Here is a 27071-nt window from a genome sequence, read left to right as displayed (position 1 = left end):
ATAAATTGATGTACTTTCCCAATAATGATACACAATATCACCCCATCTGTAGATTAAATTCAGTGCAGTGGTTGATACGTTTGAACAATCAACTTGTTGAATCAACCAATCAAAATTCACTGAAGTTCCCAAAGTTGTTAAGCCAACGAATAAGAAAACGTTATTATAAAACGTTGGGGACCAGTAAATAAACAGCACTCCTTCTCTCTGGGATATAAGGCTATTAATTATACTATTCCCCAAAGTTTTAAAACAACTTAATCTTAATTCGTTGGGTAATTGTAATCTAGTGAGGGGTAATTTAATGAATCATCATTAGATATGTACTTGTACGTACATCAATTTATCGGCCATTGTCATATCCCTTAAGATCCCCACAAAAAAGACACAATATTAAAAATCTATGAAGGGTTATTTGGTGATAAGAAGGGGCAGTTTGTTCTGTTGTAATAAAATGCGATTATGATGTTTTTATAATATAATTAATGTGCAGAAGTGATTACACATAATTGTCAATAATGAGGCTAAAGTAACTTCGGAAAGTTGAAAATATTTTTTTGTTAAAATTGAAGTATGACAGAATCGCTTCATTGATTTAAAACATAACTGTTATGTTTAACAAATAGCTCAAAGAGTTAACAAAAATAAGTGTAATTTTCTTGTTTATCGGCAAATTTTAAAATTGCGGAACGTCCTGCGTAAAAAAAGAATAACGTCATAAGAAGCAAAGCACAAAAAAACATGGATAAACAACAGATCTATAATATAGATGTATATACTGATAACTACCTCCCTTCCTTTGCCAAGGACCTGTTTCGTCTGCTAGCAAATTATTTCTGCTACTTGGCTGTGTTAATATTTCCGAAAGTATTGTCTTCAAAGACCCAATTGAGAGTAGGCTCACGGTCCTTGGGATGTGAACATACAGTTATTTAGCCCCTTCCCCTTCTAGTGTTTTACTTTATTGGATGAACAAACGAACAGACAAACTAAAATACATAGTAGCTTCTCTCCTAAAAAGTGTATTATTTAGTAGCTTCCCTACTATATAATTTGTCTTTCTGGATATTAATATCCGAACTTATTTGCAATTTTGGGACCTAAAAATACAATATTTATGAGTTTCGAAGCTATAAATATATGTTTTTCATGTCGTAAGGCCATTTAGTTGCACAAAAGTTCAATATTTTTGCAATCAATATCTTGGATAGATGGATAGATACAGAGGCGTGTAGAAGGGTGACGTATCCACCCCCTGGTAAAATAAACGGGGGGGGGGGTGAATACACCCCGCTAGGAATGAACCCCCTGATATATAAATTGTATGGGGGTTTGATTTAGGTTTAAGGGGTGTTAAAAATTGTACGGGACTTGTCAAAAACCCCTGTGAACACCACTGGATAGATAGATAGATAATATGGTCGATAAAAGAAAACTAAGTAGCGGGTTTCGTCGTATTTTCACAGTAGCTTTTGTTTATGTTAGGTTAGGTAAAGGTTAATGATTGCCCCGCAAGGTTAGAGCTCCCAGCAGGTGCTAGAAATAGGAGAAAAGCTACTGTGAAAATGCGACGAAACCCGCTACTTCATTTTCTTTCCATGATCCAATGCTTTTGTGCTTTTTATTTACAAAAAAATTCAAACATCTTTTTGTCCTTTTATAAAAAGATATTAACTTATTTTAAAAAGGAAATTTCTATTGTTAATATTTGATGACTAGAAAATTAAAATTTTTATCAAGTAAATGTAAATAGGGCGTCTGTCTGTTTTTCATTAAAGATCTCTAAAATAGTTGGATTAATGTTTTAAAATAAGAGAATTAATCTATAATACAAAGTAGAACGATGTCTGTCTGTCTGTCTGTCCGTCCGTCTGTCTGTCTGTCTGTCTGTCTATCCGTCCGTCCGTCCCTTAAGATCTCGGTAACCACTGAACCGATCGGATTCTACTCTTCAGGGAGTATACCTACTGGTCCTGTGGTGGTTTTAGGCTATTTTCTTGGGAGGTGGGACACCCCTAACCCCCCAAAAACAAAAAATCCCCCCCCTCATTTTTTTTGTAGAAGATTTCCTTGGTCCTTATTTCGCCCAAAAAATTTTAGAGGCTAGGGGCGAAGCCGCTAGTATTCTTATAAATGATAACTAAGCTAAGTTTAAATTAAAGGGCATGTTAGGTTGTAAGAAGCGAAGCTACTCTATAATTTTGAAATGATTTACTCAGCTACTATCAAAGATAGGTATTTTTTGGTTGATTTTGTTATTGTCAGTCCGTCGAGATTTGTTTTAAATTTCTTGGCTTCGCTAATTAAGACTGTTGTCACCAAGAAAGTCCACGCTTTTTTAGGGAAGTAAACTAAGGGATTTTTAATAGTTTAAGGAGTGTTATCGATTATTTTTTCTAATTTCCAGGGGGATGTAAAATGAGGTATTTTAGTGTGAGGGGGGAAACAGCCATTAACGCCCCTCTCTTGGTTGTCATCCTTGTTATTTCATTTTCTTTTATAAGTTTGTTTCTCCAAAACAAATTAAAATTGAAAGTTAATTTTATTTAGAAGAATTAATGAAAACAAGGAAGAAAACGTTATTATAAAACTTTGGGGACTATTGTAATAAAAAGCCCATTGCAAAATTCAGCTCCCTATCTTTGAGAGCAGCAAAGTAAATTACATTGTATCCATTGCTTGTAAACGACCAACAAACAAACAAACGTACATATATTTTAATAACCATACGAAAAGTGAATTATAGAGTAGCTTCGGTACTAAAAAGAAACGATTATACGGCCTCTGATTTCTAACTGAACAAATAGATTGATTTTTAAAATAGAATTAGATATAAGTACTCTAGTAAATAAATTGTGGAAAAGTAAATTTAAGGTTAAAATTTCCTTGTATTAAAGTAAGTGGATGTCTATCTGTATGTATATAACTAAGGATCTCGCTAACTGCTGAACCGATGTGGTTCTCTTTTTTTATGTACCTTCTGATAGCTCCAGGGAAAGTTTATAACAATTATTGGGGAGAGTACCGCAACCCTCCCAAAAGAAATCGCATCTAGAAATAAAAGACCCCCTCCACATAAAACATTTATAACTTTTTTTATAGTTATTTTAGGGGAGGGTACTACCACCCTCCAAAGAGAAATCGAGCCTTGAAATAAATGACCCCCTCCATAATTTGTTTTTACTAAATCTTTTGAAAACTAAAATAGAAAAAGGGGAGGGGTGACTTCCCCCCTTGCGCCTCCAGGTGATCCTAGAGACCTATAGGCCCGTAACTACTAGTTTTAAAAATAATTGACAGATTATATGTTCCTTTCCTTTAATTTAAAGATCAATGCCAAAAAGAAAAGAATTTAATTATTTTAATTACAACAATGTTAATTCACTAAAAGCCACAGAAACAAAGTTTTGTCAAAGTGAAAGGGATAGTTTCATATTACGCCTCCCAGAGGCCTCTAGGGGCACTTCAAGAACTGGGGGGGGGGGGGGGGGGAGGTGGATTGGGTTTAGAAGACCCACTACTTTCAAATCCTATTATATAAAGTAATAAGCTTTTTTTGTCTGTAGCGAAGGATCTCGCTTACCGCTGAACCGATCGGGTTCTCATTATTAGGGTAGTTTCTCATAGGTCCCGGGAAGGTTTTTAACTATTTTGGGGGAGGGTACCATCACCCTCCCAAGAAAAACCACAAAAAATCAAAAAAAATTTTACGTATAGACTTAAACGCAACATAGACATGTTATTAAAAAAACATTTAAAGTGCTACAAGAGGCCTCTAGGGGCGTAGCCGCTGGTTAGTATATGAAGAAAAAGTAAAAAAGAGGGTGCGGGTATTTTTTACGGGGGGTTTTCTCTTGGGAGATTCTTCCCAAAAAAAGAATTATAAACCTTCTCAAGACCTATAAGAAGCTTCACCAGAAAGTATAGTCATGTAGATCCAGCGGTTAGCGAGATCTTAAAATACATACAAACAGACAGATGGATATATATCCTGTTACTTTTATATAAGAACATGTTAAAATTTTACAATATATGCTGATTTTCAGCCGATTTTATAGTGCTTATTAGAAAGCTACGCGTGAGTATATTACGAAGACCAAGAAAGTCTCTCAATAAATCAGCTAGCATGTTACGTCATAAAAACGAGAGATTATTTAACTCTTTTTTAGGGCTTTTCTTTCCCACTACTTTTCTCCTCATTCCTCATTATAATGACGTCATTGAAGGACTTTCTTCGTCTTCGCGTATTACTGACAGACTGACAGACCACAACATATAAAGAATTGTAGAATATCTTCGCTACTACACAACAACAAGATCGAGCCAAACACAAAGCCCTATTGACCTTTAGCCCCGTTACTATTGTATTTTTAAAAGCGAAGCTTTTCTATAATTAGGGTCGGTCCGTCCGTACGTCCGTACGTCCGTCCGTCCGTCCGTACGTCCGTAACGGATAGCTTTTTCCGTTAATTTAGGCATGTTAGAATTGTCCTATCGATTTCAAATTTTGCATGGTGATTCCTTTAGTAGTTAGGTACGATTTAGAAAGCGTAGCAACTCTATAATCATTACCAAAATGTCCGTACGTCCATTTTAAACATGTTGATTTTTTTACTTTTTTAACAACAAATTTTTATGTGATCAAATCATCGGATTGATCTGATTTTTGGTATATTGATTCCTGAAACAACAAAGTATAATGTAAAAGGCGAAGCAACTCTATAATCAAGTCCTAAAAATGTTAGTATGTCCATAAAAAAATTATCCTGTATCAAGCAGTTTTACAACAAATTTACTTACAATTTTGCTTTGACTCTTATAAATTTATATTATGATAATTAAGAAACACTATACAAGTGTTAATGTCCGTTTGTCCTACCGTTTCAGTGCTTCGCTTTTATGGATGTTGTCATCCTTGTTATTTACTAAGTATATTTGCGATAACTTTTATTTAATGAAATCTTCCAATTTTTAACATGTACAAAACGGCCTGCTTAATTGCTTCAAGATCCATGTCAGATCTATATAGGAAATAAATGTCTATAAACGAGCTCAAGTTTTCCAAGGAATATTTGTTTAAAACTCATAGTGCTCCAATAATCCATAATAAACTCTCATTGCCCAGAACGATAAGACCCATTATTTTACTTTATTAAAAATAAATTCCTTTTTTTAATTTCATGTTGCTATTTACCTTATATTAATGTATTTAATTTCTAATCATAAAAAAGAAAATTTAAATTTATAATATATTAAATTTAAGAAAACTCTGTTTTAAAAGAATTCGATTGTGGCGACACTTTGTGTGTTCAAATATTAAACTAAAATTGTAATCATCATCATTAACCCTTTGGTGATGGTAATGTAAAGAAAAAAATATAATTTAAAAAATCTTTTTAAAATCATTTAGATTATTAAATATTTACTTTCTTTTAGTTAGTAATGCCGGGTGAGGAAAATAGATTTATTGAGAAATAGATATGCATATAGAAAACTAGCCAATAGGGAGATAATTATATCGAGCCAACTCTAGTATTTTTATATAATTAAGGTCGGTCCGTCCGTACGTCCGAACGTCCGTACGTCCGTAACGGATGGCTTTTTTCGTTAATTTAGGCATGTTAGAATTGTCCTATCGATTTCAAATTTTGCATGGTGATTCCTTTAGTAGTTAGGTACGATTGAGAAAGCGTAGCAACTCTATAATCATCACCAAAATGTCCGTACGTCCATTTTAAACATGTTGATTTTTTGATTTTTTTAGCAAAAAATTTTTATGTGATCTAATCATCCGATTTATCTGATTTTTGGTATATTGATTCCTGGGACAACAAAGTATAATGTAATAAGCGAAGCAACTCTATAATCAAGTCCTAAAAATGTAAGTATGTCCATATACATTATCCTGAATCAAGCTGTTTTTCAACAAATTTACTTACAATTTTGCTTTGACTCTTACACATTTATATTCTGATTATTCAGTTCTGACACTATACAAGCGTTAATGTCCGTTTGTCCTACCGTTTCTGTGCTTCGCTTTTATGGATGTTGTCATCCTTGTTTTTACAAGCATAACTTCAATATTATTATAGTTATCTGTTCGTTTGTACATTTGTATTTAGTTTGTTCTGTTTAAACATTTAGCTAATTTAAAAGGGGTAGTTGCACGAAATGCATTTTAACTTTAATTTAGTGAACTGCATATTTTTTTCTGTTTTATAGTTTAAACTACATCTATAGGAAAAATATTTGAAAGAATTTCAATTTTCTACTTCGTAGTTTTAAAAATATCAAGACTTGAAAATCATATATTTTGGAAATATGCAACATAAATGGATGTCCTGTTACCACAAAAAAAAGCATGATGACTATTTTCGGGGTGCCTAATTGATTGCTTTTTATTGTAATACAAAATTATATATCTTGTAATTTATGCTTGCAATCAAACGTGTTAAATGCACTTCATGCAACTATCCATTTTGATTTCTTTAGAAAAATCTTGGTTTTAAGATGTATCTATATGGGAAAGGAAATATAAAGTGGGTTTGATTGCAGGTAGGGAGGGGACAAATTAAACAGTAACACTGGTACCCAAAGTATTTGTTGGCTCTAAAACTTTGGGTACTTTTAATTCATTTGTTCCAAACCAGTTGTGTCCAATCCTTTTAACTAATAATTTTAATCGCCATTATGGGCAATTTTTGATTGATTGATCGATATCACTCCAAATTATTGTTTATCCCTTGTCCCTGGTTATTTCAAATTAATCATTTATGTAAGTCAGGTATCTATATTTGTCAAACCTATTACATAAAGTAGTAAGGTTTTTTTGTTTATCAGATAATATCTCTCTACCACTGAACTGGTCGAGTTCTTCATTTAAAGGAACCTTCACGAGGGTCCCAGGATAATAGTCGGCCTTTTAAGTTTTTTGATGGTTTTAGGCTATTATTATACTGGCCCCTTTCTTCTCCTTCAAATACAAAGCCTTCAGATGCTAGAGGCGCATAATCTAATAATTTATTAGATTCGAAATTAACAAGCACATTATTCAAATAAACTATTATGGCTGCGCCACTCTTGTATATTGTCTAGTATCGTCCTTGTTTATTTAGCATTTCAATTGTTGTTTATTGAATCTATTATTAAAGTCACGGCTCTATATTTAAATACTAGCGGCTACGCCCCTAGAGGCCTCCAGTGGCACTTTAAATGTTTTTTTTAAAATAATACGATACCCATCTATATGGCTTTTAAGTCTTTACGATACCTTGCTATGTTGCGTTCAAGTCTCTTAAGGTAAATTTTTTTTTGTGTTTTCTCTTGGGATGGGGGTGTTACCCTCCCAAGAGAAAACACAAAAAAAATAGTTTTACACCTTCCCGGGAGCTATGAGAAGCTACCCTGTTAATGAAAACCTGATCGGTTCAGCGGTTAGCGAGATCCTTTGGTACAAACACACAGACACACAAACACACAGACAAACAGACAATATAGACATCCTGTTACTTTAGTATAAGGACTAGCGGCTGTGCATCTGGCCTATAGAATTAATGCAGATACAGCTTTGTAATTTAATACTATCGGCTGCGTACCTAGCCTTTATAATGATTAAAGTTACGGCTCAGTATTTAGATAAGTGCGCCCATTGCCTTTTAGGATTATTTAAATATTAAAGGATGCGTCCCTAGCCTTTAGAATTTTTTTTGGGTTTTGTCTAATTAATCCTATTATATAAAGTAGTAAGGTTTTTTGCCTGTAAGGAAGGATCTCGCTAACCACTAGACCGATATTATCTCATTTACAATGTAGCTTCCCATAGGTTTAAAACTATTTTGGGGGAGAGTAACACCACTTTTCCAACATAAAAAAATGACACCACCAAAAGTGTCCCTAGAGAGCTTTAGGGGCGTAGATGCTTTCCCTCAAAATGCCTAAAGAGCACAGAAATCCCTTCCCCTTATATTTGAATTGAAAATAAGAGGGAGGGTAGTTTGTTTTAATAAAACCCCTGTGGGGGGCCTATATCTGCAGTACCCTAACTCTTCGGTGCTACCCTGTACTTAAATAACCTAACCTAGTTAAAAGCAACAATTAATACCACTAAAAAACGCCCACTTCCCTTTACCTTAAATCTGATTAACTTTAAAATAAAGGAGGTTTTCCGTGATCGACTAGGAACAACGAGGGAAACCGCCCGTTGAAATCCTACCTTGATTGAATGAGAGCTATGTCTTGTTGTAGACCTTTCATTTCTGCTCCCTCCTCATTACTTACAGAGTGGCCTCCCTCTCCACATCCTAAAATATATTAGATTAGTAAAAATATACAACAAAATAATATGTATAAATCTATGATATAAATTAGTAAGCTTCTCCCTTAAGATTTACTGTGCAGATTGAGTATTCTTTGTTTCAAATAAAACAAAATCCTAGATGCTAGGGACGAAGCAGTAATATTTTTTTTTAAACTTTCCGTCAAACATTAAAACCACTGTTAAATTTTCATACCGTCTTGCATTTCTTATGATTTGCTTTTATGGATGTTATCATAATATATAGAGTACCTGTATTATCATGGCCAGGTCCTGGTCTAGCCGCCACTAGTCTCCAGGGAAGGTTCACGCGATCCTTCACCTTATAAAAAGAAAAAAATGTTTTTTAATTGCAGTTAGAATAAAAATGTCTGTCTGTCTAACTGTCTGTCTGTCTATCTATCTATCTATCTGTCTGTCTGTCTGTCTGTCTAACTGTCTGTCCGTCTGTCTGTCTGTCTGTCTGTATGTCTGTCCTGTCTGTATATCTAACTGTCTGCATGTCTGTCTGTCTGTCTGTCTGTATGTATGTCCTGTCTGTCTGATTGTCTGTCTGTCTTTCTGTCTGTCCATCAGGCACTAATTATTAACTATACCTGGAGCCAATCCTCTTCTATCTGTATGGAAAGCATACTCTCTCCATTAAGTTCCAACACGTCTGTCTGTCTGTCTAACTGTCTGTCTGTCTTTCTGTCTGTCCATCAGGCACTAATTATTAACCATACCTGTTGCCAATCCTCTTCCGTCTGGATGGAAAACATACTCTCTCCATTATAGTTCCAACACGTGTATCTGTCTAACTGTCTGTCTGTCTGTCTATCCTGTAGGTCTCTCTTGTATGTCTGTCTATCCATCATGCACTAATTATTAATCATACCTGGATCCAATCCTCATCTGTCTGTCTGCTTGTCTGTCTGTCCATCAGGCACTAATTATTAACCATACCTGGAGCCAATCCTCTTCTATCTGTATGGAAAGCATACTCTCTCCATTCAATTCAAACACGTCTGTCTGTCCTGTCAGTCTGTCTAACTGTCTGTCTGTCTATCCTGTCTGTCTGAATTATACCTGTAGCCAATCTTCTTCTATCTGTATGGAAAGTATACTTTCTCCATTTAGTTCCAACACGTCTGTCTGTCTGACTGTCTGTCCGTCTATCTGTCTGTCTATCCTGTCTGTCTGAATTATACCTGTAGCCAATCCTCTTCTGTCTGGATGGAAAGCATACTTTCTCCATTAAGTTCCAACACAATATCTCCCTCCTGAAAAAAGAAAAATTATATTTATAAGATTTACTTCTGACATAAATTGTGATGAATCCCTTAAAAACAAGCAGGACAGGATCCATAAAAGCGGAGCTCTAAAATCAGAAGAAAGGACAAACCATCACAATATCTCCCTCCAGAAAAAAACATCATTTCCAATAATTTAAAGAAAAATGGGATTTATAAGCTATACTTCTGACATTTCCGTGGAAATTCCTTTAAAAAGAAACATCTGATAAATAGATTGCTTTGTCAGCGCGTCTGTCAATTATTTACTCGAATGGTATTTGATGTAGACAACTGATTTGTTATTGTGAAGATTCTACATGTTTAATGAGAAAAGAATAAAACTTATTCTGTAAATAGTAGGTTAAAAATATTACGGGGGGTTCGTGTAAGGTATTTATTTGGGCAAGGAAAAGAACCAGTAGGCTAGAGACGCAGCCTTTGGTGTGCAATGTATTTTCCTGGAAAGTGTTGGGCGGGGCAGGGTACTGTACACCCTTCAGCCGCACGCCCGTAGTCGCAGCATTAACATTTTTTTTTGCTTTTTTAATAATAAATTTTTGAGTACCTGAATATTTGAGGTTTATAGCTGAAAAAATTATTGAAATTTACACCCCAAATTATTTATAATCATTTTCAACAAGGTTTTATATTATGAAGGTTGGAAAATAGCAGGACAGGGCAAACTATGATTAATTTAAAGTAACAGGATGTCTACAGACGTCTCTGTTTCTCTCTGTAGCTAACAAACTCTTCTTACAGGTTAAGGGAAGGTTTATAACTGTTTTTGGGGAAGAAGGGTAACTATAGAAAAATAGCCACTAAAAAATATACCTCAGGCCCCCTCCCCCCCCCCCAAAAAAAAAGTCTTTTTCTTTTGAAGTAAAATTTAATGTTCCCCCCTATTAGGGTTGTATATCAATTTATCGTCCATTGTTTTATCACTGCAGAAAACACACAAATTTTTTTGGTGCTTTAGGCCTTATATCACGGATTTTTTAGGGGATTGGTTTTAAAACATTTAAAGGAAGTTCTGTAAAATTTTTTTAAAAAAGGATAGCAATATACATAAAGTTTTTAGAACATTGTTATGTCGATAATTTGTCAGCTATGACAACTTTTGTGTCATGTCATTTAGTCGACATAAATGTTTAAAGTCTGTAAGTTTTTATATGTTCGATCATATATATAGCCATAAATGTTAAAAAATGCTTACAATACAGACCTTTTTCGACCTAAAATGCATAAACAGCTTATTTACAAGCCCAAGTGATCATACATATTTAAACTTGGGCTTGTAAATAAGCTGTTTTAGTATCTGAGGTAGAAAAAGGGCTGTTTTATAAGCATTTTTTACACAGTTATAACTATATATATGATCGAACATATAAAAACTTACAGACTTTATATCTGAAAGGTTAATAAAAAAGAAATACCGGTAAATAAAAAATACCGGTAAATACCGGTAAATAAAAAAGAAATACCGTTAAATAAAAAAGAAATACCGGTAAATAGCTAACCGTACCGAACAGATAGGCATACTCATTTACTTATTAAAGAATTTTTTTTGATAATTTAATTATTTCTTAGGGGCAAAAGCTGTCATATTTTGTTAGTTTTACTTCATATATATAATACTTTTTTTATACTAGTCGCTTCGCAGCTAGCCTCTAAATGAGGGCGAAGGATTTATGAAAAATAGCTTAAAACCTCTAAAAGACATTTATAAAGCTTTCCTGAAAAGTTTAACCATTTAATTTATATAGTCGTATCAAGAGTAGATACATCGTCCATAATGGATAGTTTTGATCAATGATCAATGCAAAATGATTCCTGTAAAATGTAGGCATAATTTGGAAAGCTTAGCAGCTTTTTGATATAAGAATTTTCATGATTTTCAATTCTATAATAGCAAATTAATTGCAAAGTAGCTTCGTTAGTAAAACTGCAAAGTAAATAAAAAGAGAAACCTATTTTTATTGTGTCATTACAATCGATTTATAAAAATTGGATGTTGCACGGGATTTTCATGTACTCTAACAAAGTGTTACTTGCAGCGGGCTAAAATAACGATACCCCCATTCAACCACTTTTCTACTGCATGAAGAACTGACCAATAAATGAGTTCCATGTTAGCAACCTAAATTGATGATAAGTTTTTCCCTGTCATAATATCCACGTATATACTATATCCGTTGTCATTACTGAGTTTGATAAACATAGAATATTACATTTAGATAACTTACAACCAATCTATAAATGTCCCTGCTTCTTTTTTTCATATTCCAAAAGACTGTGGGGAGCAAAAACGCTGTTTGGCCAATAACTGCGGTGCCCAAATCCCAAAATTTCCATATTTCCTATCGCCATATGGCAATTTATTTAGAATTTTATGCTAACCAATGGCAAAACGAGTTTTTTGGGTGGCAATAATTTTTAAAGTCTATTGCCCCATCCCTCTCTATCTTTTGGCAATCATTCCATTTATTTTCAACCTATGTCCATAAATCAGGGAGAAAGGGAACATTGGGCTGTTTATTACACTAGTCCCCAAAGTTTTAAAATAACGTTTTCTTATTTGTTCGCTTACAAATTTGGGGACTTTTATTTAAATTTTATTGGTTGGTTTATTAAGTTGAGTGTTAAAAAATTATAATTAGAAAAGGGGTAATTTTATGTATCATCATAGGGGATGTACATCAATTTATTAGTAATTGTCTTATCCCTTTAGATCCCTGGCTATAAATAAATAAGTTGTAATCCTTCAAATTTCAAATGGATGACTTGAGTATTTTGTTTGCACTGTTTATAGCCCTGTCAATCTGTTATGTTATTCTTATATCAACATAAAACTATTGTTATCATGTCATTTCATAGAAAAGCGGGTGCTTTCCCCCAAGGTAACTGTCAAGAATTTTTTTTATTCCCCCCAAAATTTTTACCCTGGGGGTAAAATTTGCTTGGGGGAGGGGGGGTAATTACCCCCCCTGAAATCTGAAATTAGTTTACCCCCCCCAAAATTTACCCCCGGGGTAAAATTTTTTTTTATTAGAGATTTTTTATTTTGGGGGGGGGGGTATTTACCCCCAAAAAATTGTTTGGGGGGGGGGGGGTAAATACCCCCTCCTAAATGGTTGGGGGTGTCTACGGCACCCCAAGGGAAGGGGTAAATTCTAAATGGGGGGGTAAAATGAAAAAAAAAATTTTGGGGGGGGGGGTTAATCGCCCCATTACCCCCCCCTTGGACATCTATGAACCCCCCTCCCACATTAATTTTTAAAACAAATTTAAAATAAATGGGGGGGGGGGGGGGGAATTTTTCTTCTTACAAACGAAAAATTCTTATTTTTAATTTAGGGGAAGGGTTCAATTTTTATTAAGGTACTTTAATTAAAAACGTCGTTAGAAATAGTTTGCATAGAGTAACTGTAAGTCGACAATATGTCAGCCGTCACCACTTTCATTCAAATTAAATTTATAATGTATATCAAAAGAAAACTCCTTTAGTTTGTCTGGGTGATGAGTTGTGCTTTATAGAGAAGCTTAGTGTCAAAAGTAGTCAATCCATAAAATATTGCAAATCATTGAGATGAAAGTATTAAGAGAGGAAGGGAACATTGGGTTGTTAATTACACTAGTCTTATTATAACATTTTCTTATTCTTAGGCTGAACAACCTTGGGGCCTTTTATTGAATTATTATTAGTTGGTTTATTTAGTTGAGTGTCCAAACCTTTTAACGTACCACTAATTGTAATCTACAGAATGGGTAATTCTGTGTATCATCATTGGGTATAATCAATTTCTTATCCCTTTAAATCCCTGATTAAGATGAGAGTTTGTTTGTTCATCGGTTAGTAAATCAACCCTTTAAATGGTAGAAAAATAGCCCAAAACCACCGAAAGCCACTTGGTAAGCTTTCCTGAAAAGCAAAATAATAATTAAGATAATATAGGCTAGTTGCCTTACCTATAGGTGCTTCTCGGGACACTTTAAAAAGAGGGATGAAATTAGATGAAAAAAATTTCCTCCAAATAGTTTAAAACCTTCCTAGGACATGATATGCTTATTGTAAAAAGAACCAAATCTGACGCCATTAGCGAGATCTTAAAGTACAAACAGACATATGTAAATATGTATGTAACTTTTTATTAGATTCATAATAAATAATATATGTAATTTTGTAAATGTTTGTTCCAAAACCTGTACTTTTAATCATTATCAAACAAGGATAAATTGTAATACAGTAGCGGAGCGATTACAAAAGCAAGTGGTTTAGGTTGGTATTTTTGTGCAAAAAGGGAAGGTATATTTATTACAGTAGCCCCCAAAGTTTTATAACAACGTTTTCTTATTCGTTAACTTAATAACTTTGGGGTCTTTAATCGAATTTTGATTGTTTGGTTCATTAAGTTGAGTGTCTAAAGAAGGGGTAATTTTGTGCATCATCATTGGAGATATACATCAATTTATCGGCCATTGTCTTATCCCTTTAGACAAAGACAGACAGACAAGAATTAATTGAAAAGTAGGTCTACAGCTAAAAATGCATAATTTTAAAATTTATGTTTGTTTTTTCGTGACAGCAGAAAAAGGACCTACATCGTTTTGACGTTTAAGTAAAAATGCTAAAAAAATCTACCAAGAACGATTATGCCCATAAATAAAAGTAGACATGACTAATATATTATCGACAAAACGATAGGCAAAACTTTTGCAGCAAAAGACTCTATGGCTATATATATATTTACACAAAAGTCCTTTTTTATTACAGCATGCTATTATTTAATTAAAGGTTTGTCTGAAGCTTAAGATCTCTGAAAATGCTGATCCCAATAGGTTGTACTATTTAGGGAAACATTACAATTTTCTTAGGGTGGTTTTAGGCTATTTTCCATTACTTTCCAGCTCACCCATCTAGAGGATACAGGCGAAGCATCTAATTGTTCAATAAACTGCAGAGTATAATACTGAAGACGAGAAAGTCCCTCAAAAAATCAGCATGTTACGTCATAAAAACGAGGAATTATCCACCTCTTTTTTAAGGGTTATATTTCCCACTCCTCCTCTCATCATCCCATATCTTTATGACGTCATTGAGGGACTTTCTTCGTCTTCATAATACAACATTTAAAACTGATGACGATATCGCTAAAATAAAATATTTCTACAATACAAAAACATAAAATTCATCTCATTATTTAATTGATTTTAGAGACCGTTAATTCAAGTCAAAAAAATTCTCAAATTGGAAAAAAAGGCAATTATAAAAAATCAAAGCTTTTTGGTACAGGACAGGGATCTAAAGGGATCTAAGACAATGGCCGATAAATTGATTTAAATTCCCAACTATGATACACAAAATTAACCCTCCTGTAGAATAAAATTTGTAGTTGAAACGTTTGGACACTTAACTTAATTAACTGAACGATTAAATTAGTAAAGGCAACGAATAAGAAAACGTTACTATAAAACTTTGGGGACTAGTATAATAAACAGTCCAATGTCCCCTTTCTCCCTGGGTCCAGGAATAATTTAAATACAAGCAAGGATGACAACATTCATAAAAAGCGAAGCTTTGCTTATAACAATGTTTCTAATAGTCCTTGGATTCGTCATTCAAAGAACTTGTTAAAGAGAAAAAATACTTAAATTGGTGTTTTTAGAATTGAATTTCATATAATGATCTAAATCGTACCTAACTATTACAGGAATCCTTAATCATGCAAAGTTAAAAACAAATAGGTAATTCTAACAGAGGTATCTGTTACAGACTTGCGAACGAACGTATGTCCCGACGACAACCTACAGACCAACCTACCCTAAATGTAGAAAAGCTTCGCTTTTAATAAGCAGAACAAAAGTTCAGTTAATTTAGTTATCAAATATTTGGTATCTAAACACTGAAATAGCTTTAAGTGTGAATTGTAAGATCTCATGAATGGCTATATCGGTAGATTCACAATTTTCAGTGAAGCCTAGAATTGGCAAGGAGGGAGGGGACATTGAATCATAAATTACACTGGTACCCAAAGTTTTATAACCACGTTACCTTATTCTTTGACTCCAAATTGTTGACTACTTTTTCTGAGTTTTGATTGATTGGTTCCATACTAGTAATGTTCAAACTTTTAAACCAATAATTTCAAGAAGGGGTGATAATTATTGTTTATAATCATTAGGGATATACCTCAATTTATCGTTCTTTGAATTATCCCTTAAGATCCCTAAGAGTTGGTCTTGGAAAAGTTAAAATATATTTTGGGAGGTGTAAATTGACCCACCCCCCTGAAAAAAAAATGTTGACCTTTCACCCCAGTTGAGGGTGAACTCTCAACCTCTAAAGGATCAAAGCTCCTTAAGGCTGGGTCGAAGCCATATTTAAAAATGTATTATATAGACCTATATGTAGTAGAATGTAGATAGATAGATGGATGCATAAATTTAATATATGGCAGATTTTATTGATCACTTATATGCAAATTTTAAATTACGAGTTCTCATTTTGATTTTAATGTTATGCCAGGGATCTAAAGGGATAAGACAATGGCCGATGAATTTATGTGCACCCCCAATGATAATACACAAAATTACCCCTTCTGTAGATTACAAATAGCATTAAAATTGCATGGTTTTAAGCTATTTTTCAGAAAAGTAAGACACTAAAGGCTAAGGGTGCAGCCGCTTGTTAATTTATAAAGTATAGCTGCCAATCTTAGAAAAGACAGTCAAGCCAATAACCAGGGCTCGGCAGCCGCCGATAAGCCGCCTATTTAAACACGCTTGGGTGGTATTTTTTTGAAACTTACAATATTTATATTGACTTCATGGCCTTATTAAAAGAGATTTTTAACAGGATTTTTTAGATTATAAAACAGCTGCCGAGCCCTGAATCTAAATCTATGAAATTTGCCAACGACAGTTTGACAAATCATGATGTCAGGTGAAATTGATTTTTAACTTCTTACCACGGAGAAAGTTATAAGTAAATACATTGTATAATTTAATTGTCTATATGTATATTCAATAATTTATGTTGAATATCATATTACATAAATAAGGTTTTTTGGTCTGAAGCTGAATATCTCAGAAAAGGCTGTCTGAACTGATGAACTTATTTGGAAAGCTTTATAGATGTTTATGGGTGGTTTAGGGCTATTTTCCTGACCTCCGTAGCTCTTCCTTAGCGGCTAAGGACAAAGCAACCAGTTTAGCATTAATAATTGCTGGACTAGAACTGGTGTTCAGCCATGCTGAAAAAATAATGTAAAGCAAAGTATTAGTGACAATTTTCGACGAATATTAAAATAAAAATCATAAAATTAATACCAGTTTTCAAAGCTCGGGCCTTCAGCCACTCGAGCTAACAAAACTTGTTTTAATCTCCTCATAATTATTAATTTTAATATCCGCGGAAAGCTCTCTATAATACAATGCGATGAATAACTATCAAGTGTCATTTTTTTTATTTCAGGAAAGATTTGCCTAGTCTTTTATCTCTGGCTCTTTTGCATATTGACTTATAGAGGTGTGTATTCACTTCTGCACATGTATTATATTATCAAATCAGCAAAAACTGCATATTATTACAATATCACAAACAGTCCTTTTTTAATTGTTTTTTTTTCTTCCCTGTCAAAACTATTAACATTTCTGTCGGTGTACTATGAAAACAAAACGGCCATGCACAATGACATTATTATTAATTTGTTGACAATACATTATGAGTAGAATTTTAAAACCATAGCAACTAGGATCTTCGTATTCAAAGGAGGAGGAATGGGATGAAAAATAGCCTATTATTCTAATATCAAAATAAGGATGACAACATCCATAAAAGCAATGAAACGGTAGGACAAACGGACATTAACACTTATATAGTGTCATAAATGTATTAGAGTCGAAGCAAAATTGTAAGTAAATTTGTTGAAAAACTGCTTGATACAGGATAATGTGTATATGGGCATACTTATATTTTTAGGACTTGATTAAAGAGTTGCTTTGCTTATAACATTATACTTACCAAAAATCAGATCAATCGGATGATTAGATCACATAAAAATTTGTTGTTAAAAAGTAAAAAAATCAACATGTTTAAAATGGACGTACGGACATTCCTGTAATGATTATAGAGTTGCTACACTTTCTAAATCGTACCTAACTACTAAAGGAATCACCAAGCAGAGTTTGAAATAGGACAATTTTAACATGCCTAATTTAACGAAAAAAGCTATCCATCTGTGACGGAGGGACGTACGGACCGACCCTAATTATAGAAAAGCTTCGCTTTCAATAAAAAAAAGACAACCATCTAAGGGCCCATGTTAAGCTTCCCTTAAATGAAGAACCTAATCTGTTTAGCTGCTGTTATGGATATCTTATCTTAAAGAAAAACAAAGCCTCTATAAGAGTAAAGGAAATTAAAAGGAATTGAAAGGAAAACATGCGTAAGTTGATGCACACCGATATATTGACATGTGCCCTCATAAATAATTCATTAGAATTTCTTTGGGGTCCACGAGGAAGGGAGGGGACATTGGGAAGTTTATTATAGTAGTCCCAAAAGTTTTATAATAATGTTTTCTTGGTTTAAAAACTTTGGAGACTATTTTGATTGGTTGGTTTATTCAGTTGAGTGTTAAAAAGTTTCAACAACTAATTGAAATCTACCAATTTGTTTACTATCATTGGGTATACACAAATCTAGCATTCTAGAATTCTTAGAAGTTTTTTAAAAAGTTTTTTAAAAATAATTTTGCTATATAAACCTGTAAATAAACTAAATTTTTTTTTTATTTGCCCCACTGCACCGTAAAGTGATTTAGATTTCACTTAACGGTTAGAAGTTTGTAGTCATAATGTAACAAGGATGACAACATCCATAAGTAGCGAAGCTCAAAATTATGAATGGATATCGGGAAAAATTACTATAAAGCAGTGTCATACAATAAACATTAATCTTGATAAAATAAGGAAATCAGGAAACCGTAATAATCACGCAACCTTAAAAACCACAAAAATTAAAATATCAAAGAATCGATCTAGCACCGCAATTTATAGACAAAATTTTTTAATGAAACTTGATGTAGAATATGCGCATATTCAATCTCTGATAATTTCAGCTGCCAATCCTAAATAGGAATCGAAAAAACCATAGAAAACCTAAAAATCTAGGAATCAATCTAGCACCCCAATTAATAAATGAATCGCAATAAAGCTAAAGGAACTTATGTAGATTGTAAATCTAAGCAATCCCTGAAAATTTCAGCCCATTATCTTAGAAAGGAGTTGAGAAAAACAAGAAAACATGAAAATCTAGGAATCGATCTAGCACCCCAAAAAACAGACAGATGGACAAAACAATGTATAGATTAGATGGGCATATGTTATGAGAATCTTCAGTAAAAATTTCAGCTGTCTATCTTTTATAGGAGCCGATCACGTTTCCCCCACTTTGTCTCAGACGGACGGACAGACGGACAGACGGACGGACATTTCGAATTATAGAGTAGCTTCGCTACTAATAATATGTCACCCATTAACACTTTTGTTAAAAGCTATAAAGTTAACATAAAAAAAGTTACTAGAATAATTAAGTCATTAATATGTCAGCAATGGGCACTTTTATTAAATGTTATAACCTTATATAAAAGCAACAGGATCTGTGTCTGTGTGTCCATTGAACCGATATGGTTCTTTTTTTTTTACAGTGTAGCTTCTCATAGGTTCAGGGCAGGGTATTTTGGAGAATGGTAAATAGCTTCCAGAAAAAATCTTCACATCCAAATGCTTTTTTACTTTTTTAAAGCTAAAATTAAAAGAAAAGTGTTGGTCGACTTCCCCCCCCCCCCCCTACATAAAATGCCCCAAGAGGCCGCAAGGGGCGTAGCACATCGACAGAATGAAAATTTTAATACTCTTAAAGTTTATCGCTGTCCGCGAGATCTTAAAGAAGAAAAAGATATCATAAATCGTGAAAGGCATGTTTAGCGTGTGTTAATGTCAAACCATTTTTAGCATTGGGGGGGAGGGGGGGGTCTTACAGTTAATTTTTATTCAGCTAAAATCAACTACGAAATTAATTCGGGAAAAAATCACGATTTTCAGCTCTCGTTGGGGTGCAACAATTAGTAGAATTTACGACCTTTTTAACTGCCCCCCAAATATTATTTTATATTTATTTCGCTTGTTGGCTATACCTTATTCCTGACTTTTATCAAGCAGCGAATTACTCCTATAATCTAGGGACTCTGTATTCGAATGGGGAGGGAGGGGTAAGAAAAATAGCTCAAAACAGCTCTAAATCTTAAATAAATTATGAAAATAAAATAGCCTAAAACCATTACAATAACTTTGTTAAAAATTACCTCATTATATTAACAAGTAATTTTTTTGTTGTTGTTGAAATCTTAAGATTTCTATACCTGAAGAACTGATTGAGTTGTTTATTTTAGGGAAGATTCACATTAGTCCCAGAATAATTTAAGCTATTTTATTTTTAGATTCAAGTCTTGGGTGGGCTTTAGGCTATTTTCTCTGCTCCCATCCTAATTCCTTATATTCTTTTAAGGATTATTTTATTATATTTTTGCTGTCTTCAAATGGCTGGCTTGTTCCCACTGCTTAGCTTTCCTAACTCTTACGAGTGCCTGTATAATTTTCTAAGATTGTTAGAGTGACGAAAATACAAAATTGGGATTTGAAAATCTATGTACATATGTATTAATTAACCAAGGTAAACAGAATGATAGGTTATGACGGAGTGGAACCCATCCCCCTTGATTAAATTTTGTTTTAGAATTTAAAAGATTTTCATTTTGGGAGGGTTGAGCTACCCTTCCTCAAATAGATGAAAATCATCACACAAAGCAATATAACCCTATCGGCCCAGAAGTTTCAAAGATCTTTTGGCACAGACATACTCACATTTTTACTTTCCTTAGCAGGGAAGTTTCTCATAAGCACAGGGGAGGTTTTAATCTATTTTAAACCACCTTTTTAGATAATTTGCCCAACCCCCTTAAAAAAATAACCCCTCAACCAAAAAAAAACTTCCCTCAACCTCTCCACAAGGGGCGTAGATACTAAAGTTTAAGATAATATTGCTTTCTATGTATATATAACTATAGTAAAAATATTTTTAAGTAAAATTATTCCACCCAATATTTGCATATGTGAATATCATATTAATACGGGGACTAGGATAAATCTTACCCCAAACAAAAAAAGAGGGGATTAAGGGATGTAGATTAGGTTAAGGGGGGGTTGTGATCAACCAGACACTTATATATTATCCCATAATTTTCTTTAAGACTTTATATTTCTTATTGATCACTTTTACGGAATACTATATTTTTCTTAACTAGCGGCTACGCCCTAAAAAAATTTTTTTTTTTTTTTTTTTTTTTTTTTTGGGGGGGGGGGGTGCCCCCCCCCCCCTATAATTTTTAATTTTTGTTAAAAAAATTTAAAAAAAATTTTTTGGTGGGGATTTTTCATCTTTGGGGGAGGGGTTGGGGGTGCTCACCCACCAAGAAAATAGTTATAAACCTTCCCGGGACCTATGAGAAGCTACCCTGTTAAGGAGAACCCGATCGGTTCAGTGGTTAGCGAGATCCTTCAGTACAAACAAACACACAAACATCCTGTTACTTTAGTATAAGGATATAGGATCCATTAAAACAAGAAAGTGTGGCTCTATGCTATCTTTCTTTATGAAATTTTGCCCAATTGTACAAGAAATCATCATTCCAAAAATTAATTCATTTTATTTTAAAAAGCAAAATTAAATATTTAAAATGGAAGAAAAGTCTTACTAGTAATGATTATAGAGTTTCTAAACTGTACCTAACTTTCATAGGAATCATTATGATTATTTGGTACTTTTGTATTAACATAAAAATTCAAAACTATTTGTTAAAAAGAAATTTCATTCAAAAACTTGAATAAAATTTTCTTAAATATGTAGATTGACTTATTTTGAGTGAATTTAAATATAATATTATGCCGAAAAATATGACATTGCGGTTTACTTCATATTAAAATAAAGGAAAGGGATAACTTTAGCTTAACTAAGCATCTCACCAACCGCCGCGCTGGTCCGATATGGTTCTCCATAACAGTAAAGCTTCTTACAGGTACAGGTAAGGTTTTTAACTATTTTTAGGCAGGGTACCTATTCATCCCACTTTGTACATCTCCTTGTATGGATGTCTGTCCGCATATTTGTCTGTATGTATGTCTGTCTGTCTGACTGTATGTCTGTCTAACTGTATGTATGTCTGTCTGTGTGTCTGTCCTTCTATATGTCTGTCTGTATGTCTGTCTGTATATCTGTCTGTAAGGCTATAAAACGCTTACCTTCAAATTAAAAGTTGATCCTCATTTAGTACAATTTATTCTATATGTCTGTCTGTATGTCTGTCCTTCTTTATGTCTGTCTGTATGTCTGTCTGTATATCTGTCTGTAAGGCTATAAAACGCTTACCTTCAAATTAAACATATCATGTCAAATTATAAGTTGATCCCCATTTAATACAATTCCTTCTGTCTATCTGTCTGTCTGACTTTCTGAATGTCTGTCTGTATGTCTATCTATCTGTCTGTCTATCTGTAAGGCTAGAACGCTTACCTTCAAATTGAACATATCCTGTGCAATGATAAGTTGATCCCCATTTAGTACAATTTATTCTGTATGTCTGTCTGTATGTGTGTCTATCTGTCCTATAAATCTGTATGTCTGTATGTCTGTCTATGTGTAAGACTGTAACGCTTACCTTCAAATTAAACATATCCTGTGTAATGGTAAGTTGACCCCTATTTAGTACAATTTATTCTGTATGTCTGTCTGTTTGTCTATAGGTCTATCTGTATGTATGTCTTTCTGTATGTCTGTCTGCTTGTATGTCTGTCTAAAAGTCTGTCTGCATGTCTGTCTTTCTATATGTCTGTTTGTCTGCCTGTCTGTATGTCTATCTGTCTGTATGTCTCTCTGTATTTCTGTCTGAATGTCTGTCTGTCGTCTGTCTGTCGTCTGTCTGTCGTCTGTCTGTCGTCTGTCTGTCGTCTGTCTGTCGTCTGTCTGTCGTCTGTCTGTCGTCTGTCTGTCGTCTGTCTGTCGTCTGTATGTCTGTCTGTTTGTCTGTCCTTCTGTATGTATATCTGTCTGTCTGTCTTTAAGGCTGTAACGCTCACTTTCAAATTGAACATATCCTGTGCAATGATAAGTTTGTCCCCATTTTAATTAGTACAATTTATTCTGTATGTCTGTCTGTATGTCTGTCTGTATGTATGTCTGTCCTTCTTTATGTCTGTATGTCTGTATATTTGTCTGTAAGGCTAAAACGCTTACCTTCAAATTAAACATATCCTGTGCAATGATAAGTTGATCGCCATTTAGAACAATTCCTTCTTTGCTCCTCAACTCACGGCTTTGGAGGCTGATTCCAGGGAACTAAAATATTGAAAGTGTTCGAACCTTTAACATCAATGTGCATCATTTTCCAGATTAGAAACTTAAAACTAGTAGGTATGTAAGTCTAATAAAGACGTTTAGGTCTAATATTAGCAAAACAGAGAGAGAGTGAGAGAGAGAGAGAGAAAGAGAGAGAGAAAGAGAGAGAAAGAGAGAGAGAAAGAGGGAGAGAAAGAGAGAGAGAGAGAAAGAGAGAGAGAGAAAAAAAAAGAGTGAAAGAGAGAGATAAAGAGAGAGAGAGAGAGAGAGAGAGAGAGAGAGAGAAGGGGGGTGGAGGGGAAATGAAAGAAAAAAGGTGATAAATTAAATTAAAGAAAGTAAAGAAGTTTATACTGTAAGATAAACAAACAGATATAGAAACAGGCAATGTTATAGAAATTAGTGTTACAGAGAACCGAACAGAAAGCAGCATTACAGAAGGTAGAATAACAGACAGACCGAAGCTACTTAAAATATTTACCTTATTAGTGAGAGTAAAAAGAGTGTCCGTATGAATTCTTGATTCTCTTTCCAACGCTGTCTGTAGCTGTTGAATTTCCTAAAAAAAATATTTTATAGTACAGTCTTTTTTTAGAAGCACATCTTCTCTTTAATATGAGTACGTTTAGAGTTGTTCAACTATTGTTAATTTAAAGATCTTTCTAGTATGGCTTCAAAACCGTTGAATTGGAACCAGTTATAAGCCATAAAAAATCATTTAAAGCATCGTATTACAGACAATTTTTCACGAATATTAAAATAAAAATCATAAAATTAAAATCAGTTTTGTTTGCCCCGGGGTTAATCGTATAATTTTTCCTTATAAATACGATACGATAGATATTCCGCGTAGAATAGGTTAAACTAGCGGCTACGCCCCTAAAGGCCTCTAGTTTATGTTTATTTTTTTGGTTCAAGTCTCTACGATACCCATTTATGTTGCTTTCAAGTCTCTACGATACTTATCTATGTTGAGTTGGAATCTCTCAGAGTAAAAAAAACAATTCGATTTTTTATGTTTTCTCTTGGGAGGGTGGTGGTTACCCTCCCCCAAAATAGTTATAAACCTTCCCAGGATCTATGAGAAGCTACCATGTTAAAGAGAACCCGATCGGTTCAGCGGTTAGCGAGGTCCTTCGGTACAAACACAGAGACAAACATACATCATGTTACTTTATTTACAAGAAAGAATTGTACAGAAACTCTCAAACAATTAGAATTGAGAAGGCTTGAATAAAGCGAAATATATTTTTTTACAAAGAAGTGTGTTCTTATTGTGTAGTACAGCTCTAGTTGCGAGTTTTTTTAAGGATAACTTCGCAGTCTAAGCAAATGACACTTTTACTTTAGTACTTTCAATTTCAATTCTAGCATTACTTAAGCTTTTCTGGGAAGGACTTTCATTTTTAAATTAAATTAATTTTGTTAATTTACAAACAAACAAATAGGAGAGTGTGTTTCTAGGAATTCTAAGACAATATTTAGTAGCGAAGCAACGAATTGAATTAATACAAGATGAATACATCGGGGAGGGAGGGGATATGGACCTGTGAATTACACTCTTACCCAAAGTTTTCTAACCACGTTAGTTGATTCGTTTGCTTAACAACTTTGGGTTCTTTTATCGTTCCCAACTTATCATCCAATAATTTTGAAGTAAAGATTACATATAAATTTATCTGTGTGTGAATGTACTAGTATATACAAGTGCGTGCGGGACTAATTAACATTGTGTAGGAGCAGTGTACTTTGTAAAAAAGGTAGACATTGTTTATTTCATTAAATTTACTTTACATAATGACGTTAGGACGTACCCTAGATTTAGTGTAGCTTCGCTACTGACAAAGTGAAAGGCAAAGTGTGTAACAGTGATCAGGGAGGGGACAACTAGCTGTTTATTACACTAGTCCTCAAAGTTTTATTTACACTGGTCCCCAAAGTTTTATAATAACATTTTCTTAACAACTTTGGAAACTTCAATTGAATTTTGATTGGTTGGTTCATTAAAATGAGTGTCCAAACGATTCAACCAATAATTTCTGCAAAAGGGTTAATTATGTGTGCCATAATTTGGGATGTAAATCAATTTATCGGCCATTGTCTTATCCCTTTAGATCCCTGCAGAGTAAGTAAGAGTGATAGACATAAGTGTGTAAAAAAGTGAAAGGGGTGGAAAAAGGATAAGTTTTCTTAACGAGAAAAAAAACGCCAATGTATAATAACGAAATTGTAGGGTCCACTAAGTTGGGTTTTTTTTGTAGTTATTTTTAATCAATTGAATATTGATTAGGTTATAAAAAGTAACAGTGTACACTTTTACCACCATTAAGTGTTTCTTATTATAATTGAGGGGGGGGGGGGAGTGATTAATTGAACCCCCCACCCTCTTTTTAAAAATTATTTGGTGTAGGTGGGGAAGGGGTTGGACAGCTCAAAAAAAGTAAATTGTGTGTAAACACCTAAAATACAAGGATGACAACATCCATAAAAGCGAAGCTCTGAAACGGTAGGACAAACGGACATTAACACTTATAATGTCAGAACTGAATAATCAGAATGCGAATGTAAAAGAGTCAAAGCAAAATTGTAAGTAAATTTGTTGAAAAACTGCTTGATACAGGATAATGATTATGGACATACTTACATTTTTAGGACTTGATTATAGAGTTGCTTCGCTTATAATATTGTACTTTGTTGTCCCAGGAATCAGTATACCAAAAATCAGACCAATAGGATAATTAGGTCACATACAAATTTGTTGTTAAAAATGTAAAAAAATCAACATGTTTAAAATGGACGTACAAACATTCTAGTTATAATAGAGTTGCTACGCTTTCTAAATCGTACCTAACTAATAAAGGAATCACCATGCAAAATTTGAAATCGATAGGACAATTCTAACATGCCAAAATTAACGAAAAAAGCCATTTAAAAAAGTAAAAAATACAATGGACGTACGGACATTCTGGTAATGATTATAGAGTTGCTACGCTTTCTAAATCGTACCTAACTAATAAAAGAATCACCATGCAAAATTTGAAATCGATAGGACAATTCTAATATGTCTTAATTAACGAAAAAAGCTATTCGTGACGGACGAAAGGACGGACCGACCCTAATTATAGAAAAGCTTCGCTTTTAAAAATTCAAATTAAATGTCTCCTTCCCCGATAGAAATGCAGAAAACTAAAAATGTTCTAGTTGGCCGAGTTAAACATTTTCATGAAAAAAAGAAACAGTAAAGTGTTATACAGTAATAATTTAGAAAATAAGGTCTTATTTTGAACAGTAAATTTTGAATTGTTTCTAATGTTATTTTTGGATTTATGTCGTCTATAAAGTATTAAATTAAAGTGGTCATAGCTGTCATTTTATAAACATCCTTTTATTCAAATTATTTTATTGTCATTATTCATATCGACTATATGACAAAACATGAAAGTAATCATTGCTGACATACTACTGACAAAACATTATTCTACCGACGTTAAAACGACATATTTATGTAAACAAAATTGTGAAAAATATCACCGTGTTCTGATTAAATGAGAGAAAAGGTGTAGATACTGTAGACTAAGGAAAAGACTGCGAAATTACTTTTAAAGGTTCGTTTAAAATATTATGTACTGCTGCAATATCAGGCGTGTTAAATAAATCACAATAGATATGCCAATGAACAGTGGCAAATCGTTAACATTAACGGTAAGGACTTTTAGAAAAGATCGTGCAACAAAAGTGTCTGTCGGATGTTAATTTCACCTAATAGCTTTTTTTATTTGTCAAAGCTTTTATGTTCATTGATCGAAGGATTGACTAATTAAAAAAAAAACCTTTGCTGCAATTGAATTTAAGTGTCCTTGCCTAAATTTGCCGAGTTTTTTTTTTTTACTTTATTCGTGGAGCTTTCGATTGTGTGCTAAAAATCAATCAATCAATCAATGTTACTTGTTTTTCTTAGTAGCGAAGCTACTCTATAACTACTTACTTAATTTATGGGGAAGAAATGATATCTCAGCTTATATCTAATATAGAA

General features: G+C 33.6%; 3 protein-coding genes across 6 annotated transcripts in view; all 3 read right to left on the bottom strand.

The window, feature by feature from the left end:
- The window catches only part of LOC145305908 (voltage-dependent anion-selective channel-like), a 326720-nt gene that overhangs the window by 147927 nt on the left and 151722 nt on the right, over positions 1 to 27071 (bottom strand). The window lies entirely within an intron of this gene.
- sprt (PDZ domain-containing protein sprite) overlaps positions 1 to 27071 on the bottom strand; it is a 175151-nt gene that overhangs the window by 6137 nt on the left and 141943 nt on the right. For both annotated transcript variants that reach the window (XM_080147771.1, XM_080147772.1), the window contains exons 9-13: positions 23520 to 23597; positions 22937 to 23038; positions 9505 to 9576; positions 8567 to 8636; positions 8213 to 8300 (exon numbers count right to left, since the gene is read on the bottom strand). In XM_080147771.1, coding sequence (XP_080003897.1) covers positions 8213 to 8300; positions 8567 to 8636; positions 9505 to 9576; positions 22937 to 23038; positions 23520 to 23597 — 410 coding nt within the window. The remainder of the gene's footprint in view (positions 1 to 8212; positions 8301 to 8566; positions 8637 to 9504; positions 9577 to 22936; positions 23039 to 23519; positions 23598 to 27071) is intronic.
- The window catches only part of RpL15 (ribosomal protein L15), a 227898-nt gene that overhangs the window by 151211 nt on the left and 49616 nt on the right, over positions 1 to 27071 (bottom strand). The gene's annotated exons all lie outside the window — the stretch shown is intronic.

The sequence above is a fragment of the Acartia tonsa genome, chromosome 14, assembly GCF_053477335.1.
Source record: "Acartia tonsa isolate MP-2025a chromosome 14, ASM5347733v1, whole genome shotgun sequence".
In the NCBI taxonomy this organism is placed as follows: domain Eukaryota; kingdom Metazoa; phylum Arthropoda; class Copepoda; order Calanoida; family Acartiidae; genus Acartia; species Acartia tonsa.
The sequence above is the reverse complement of the archived record's forward strand: the minus strand, read 5'-3'. Positions and strand labels throughout refer to the sequence as shown.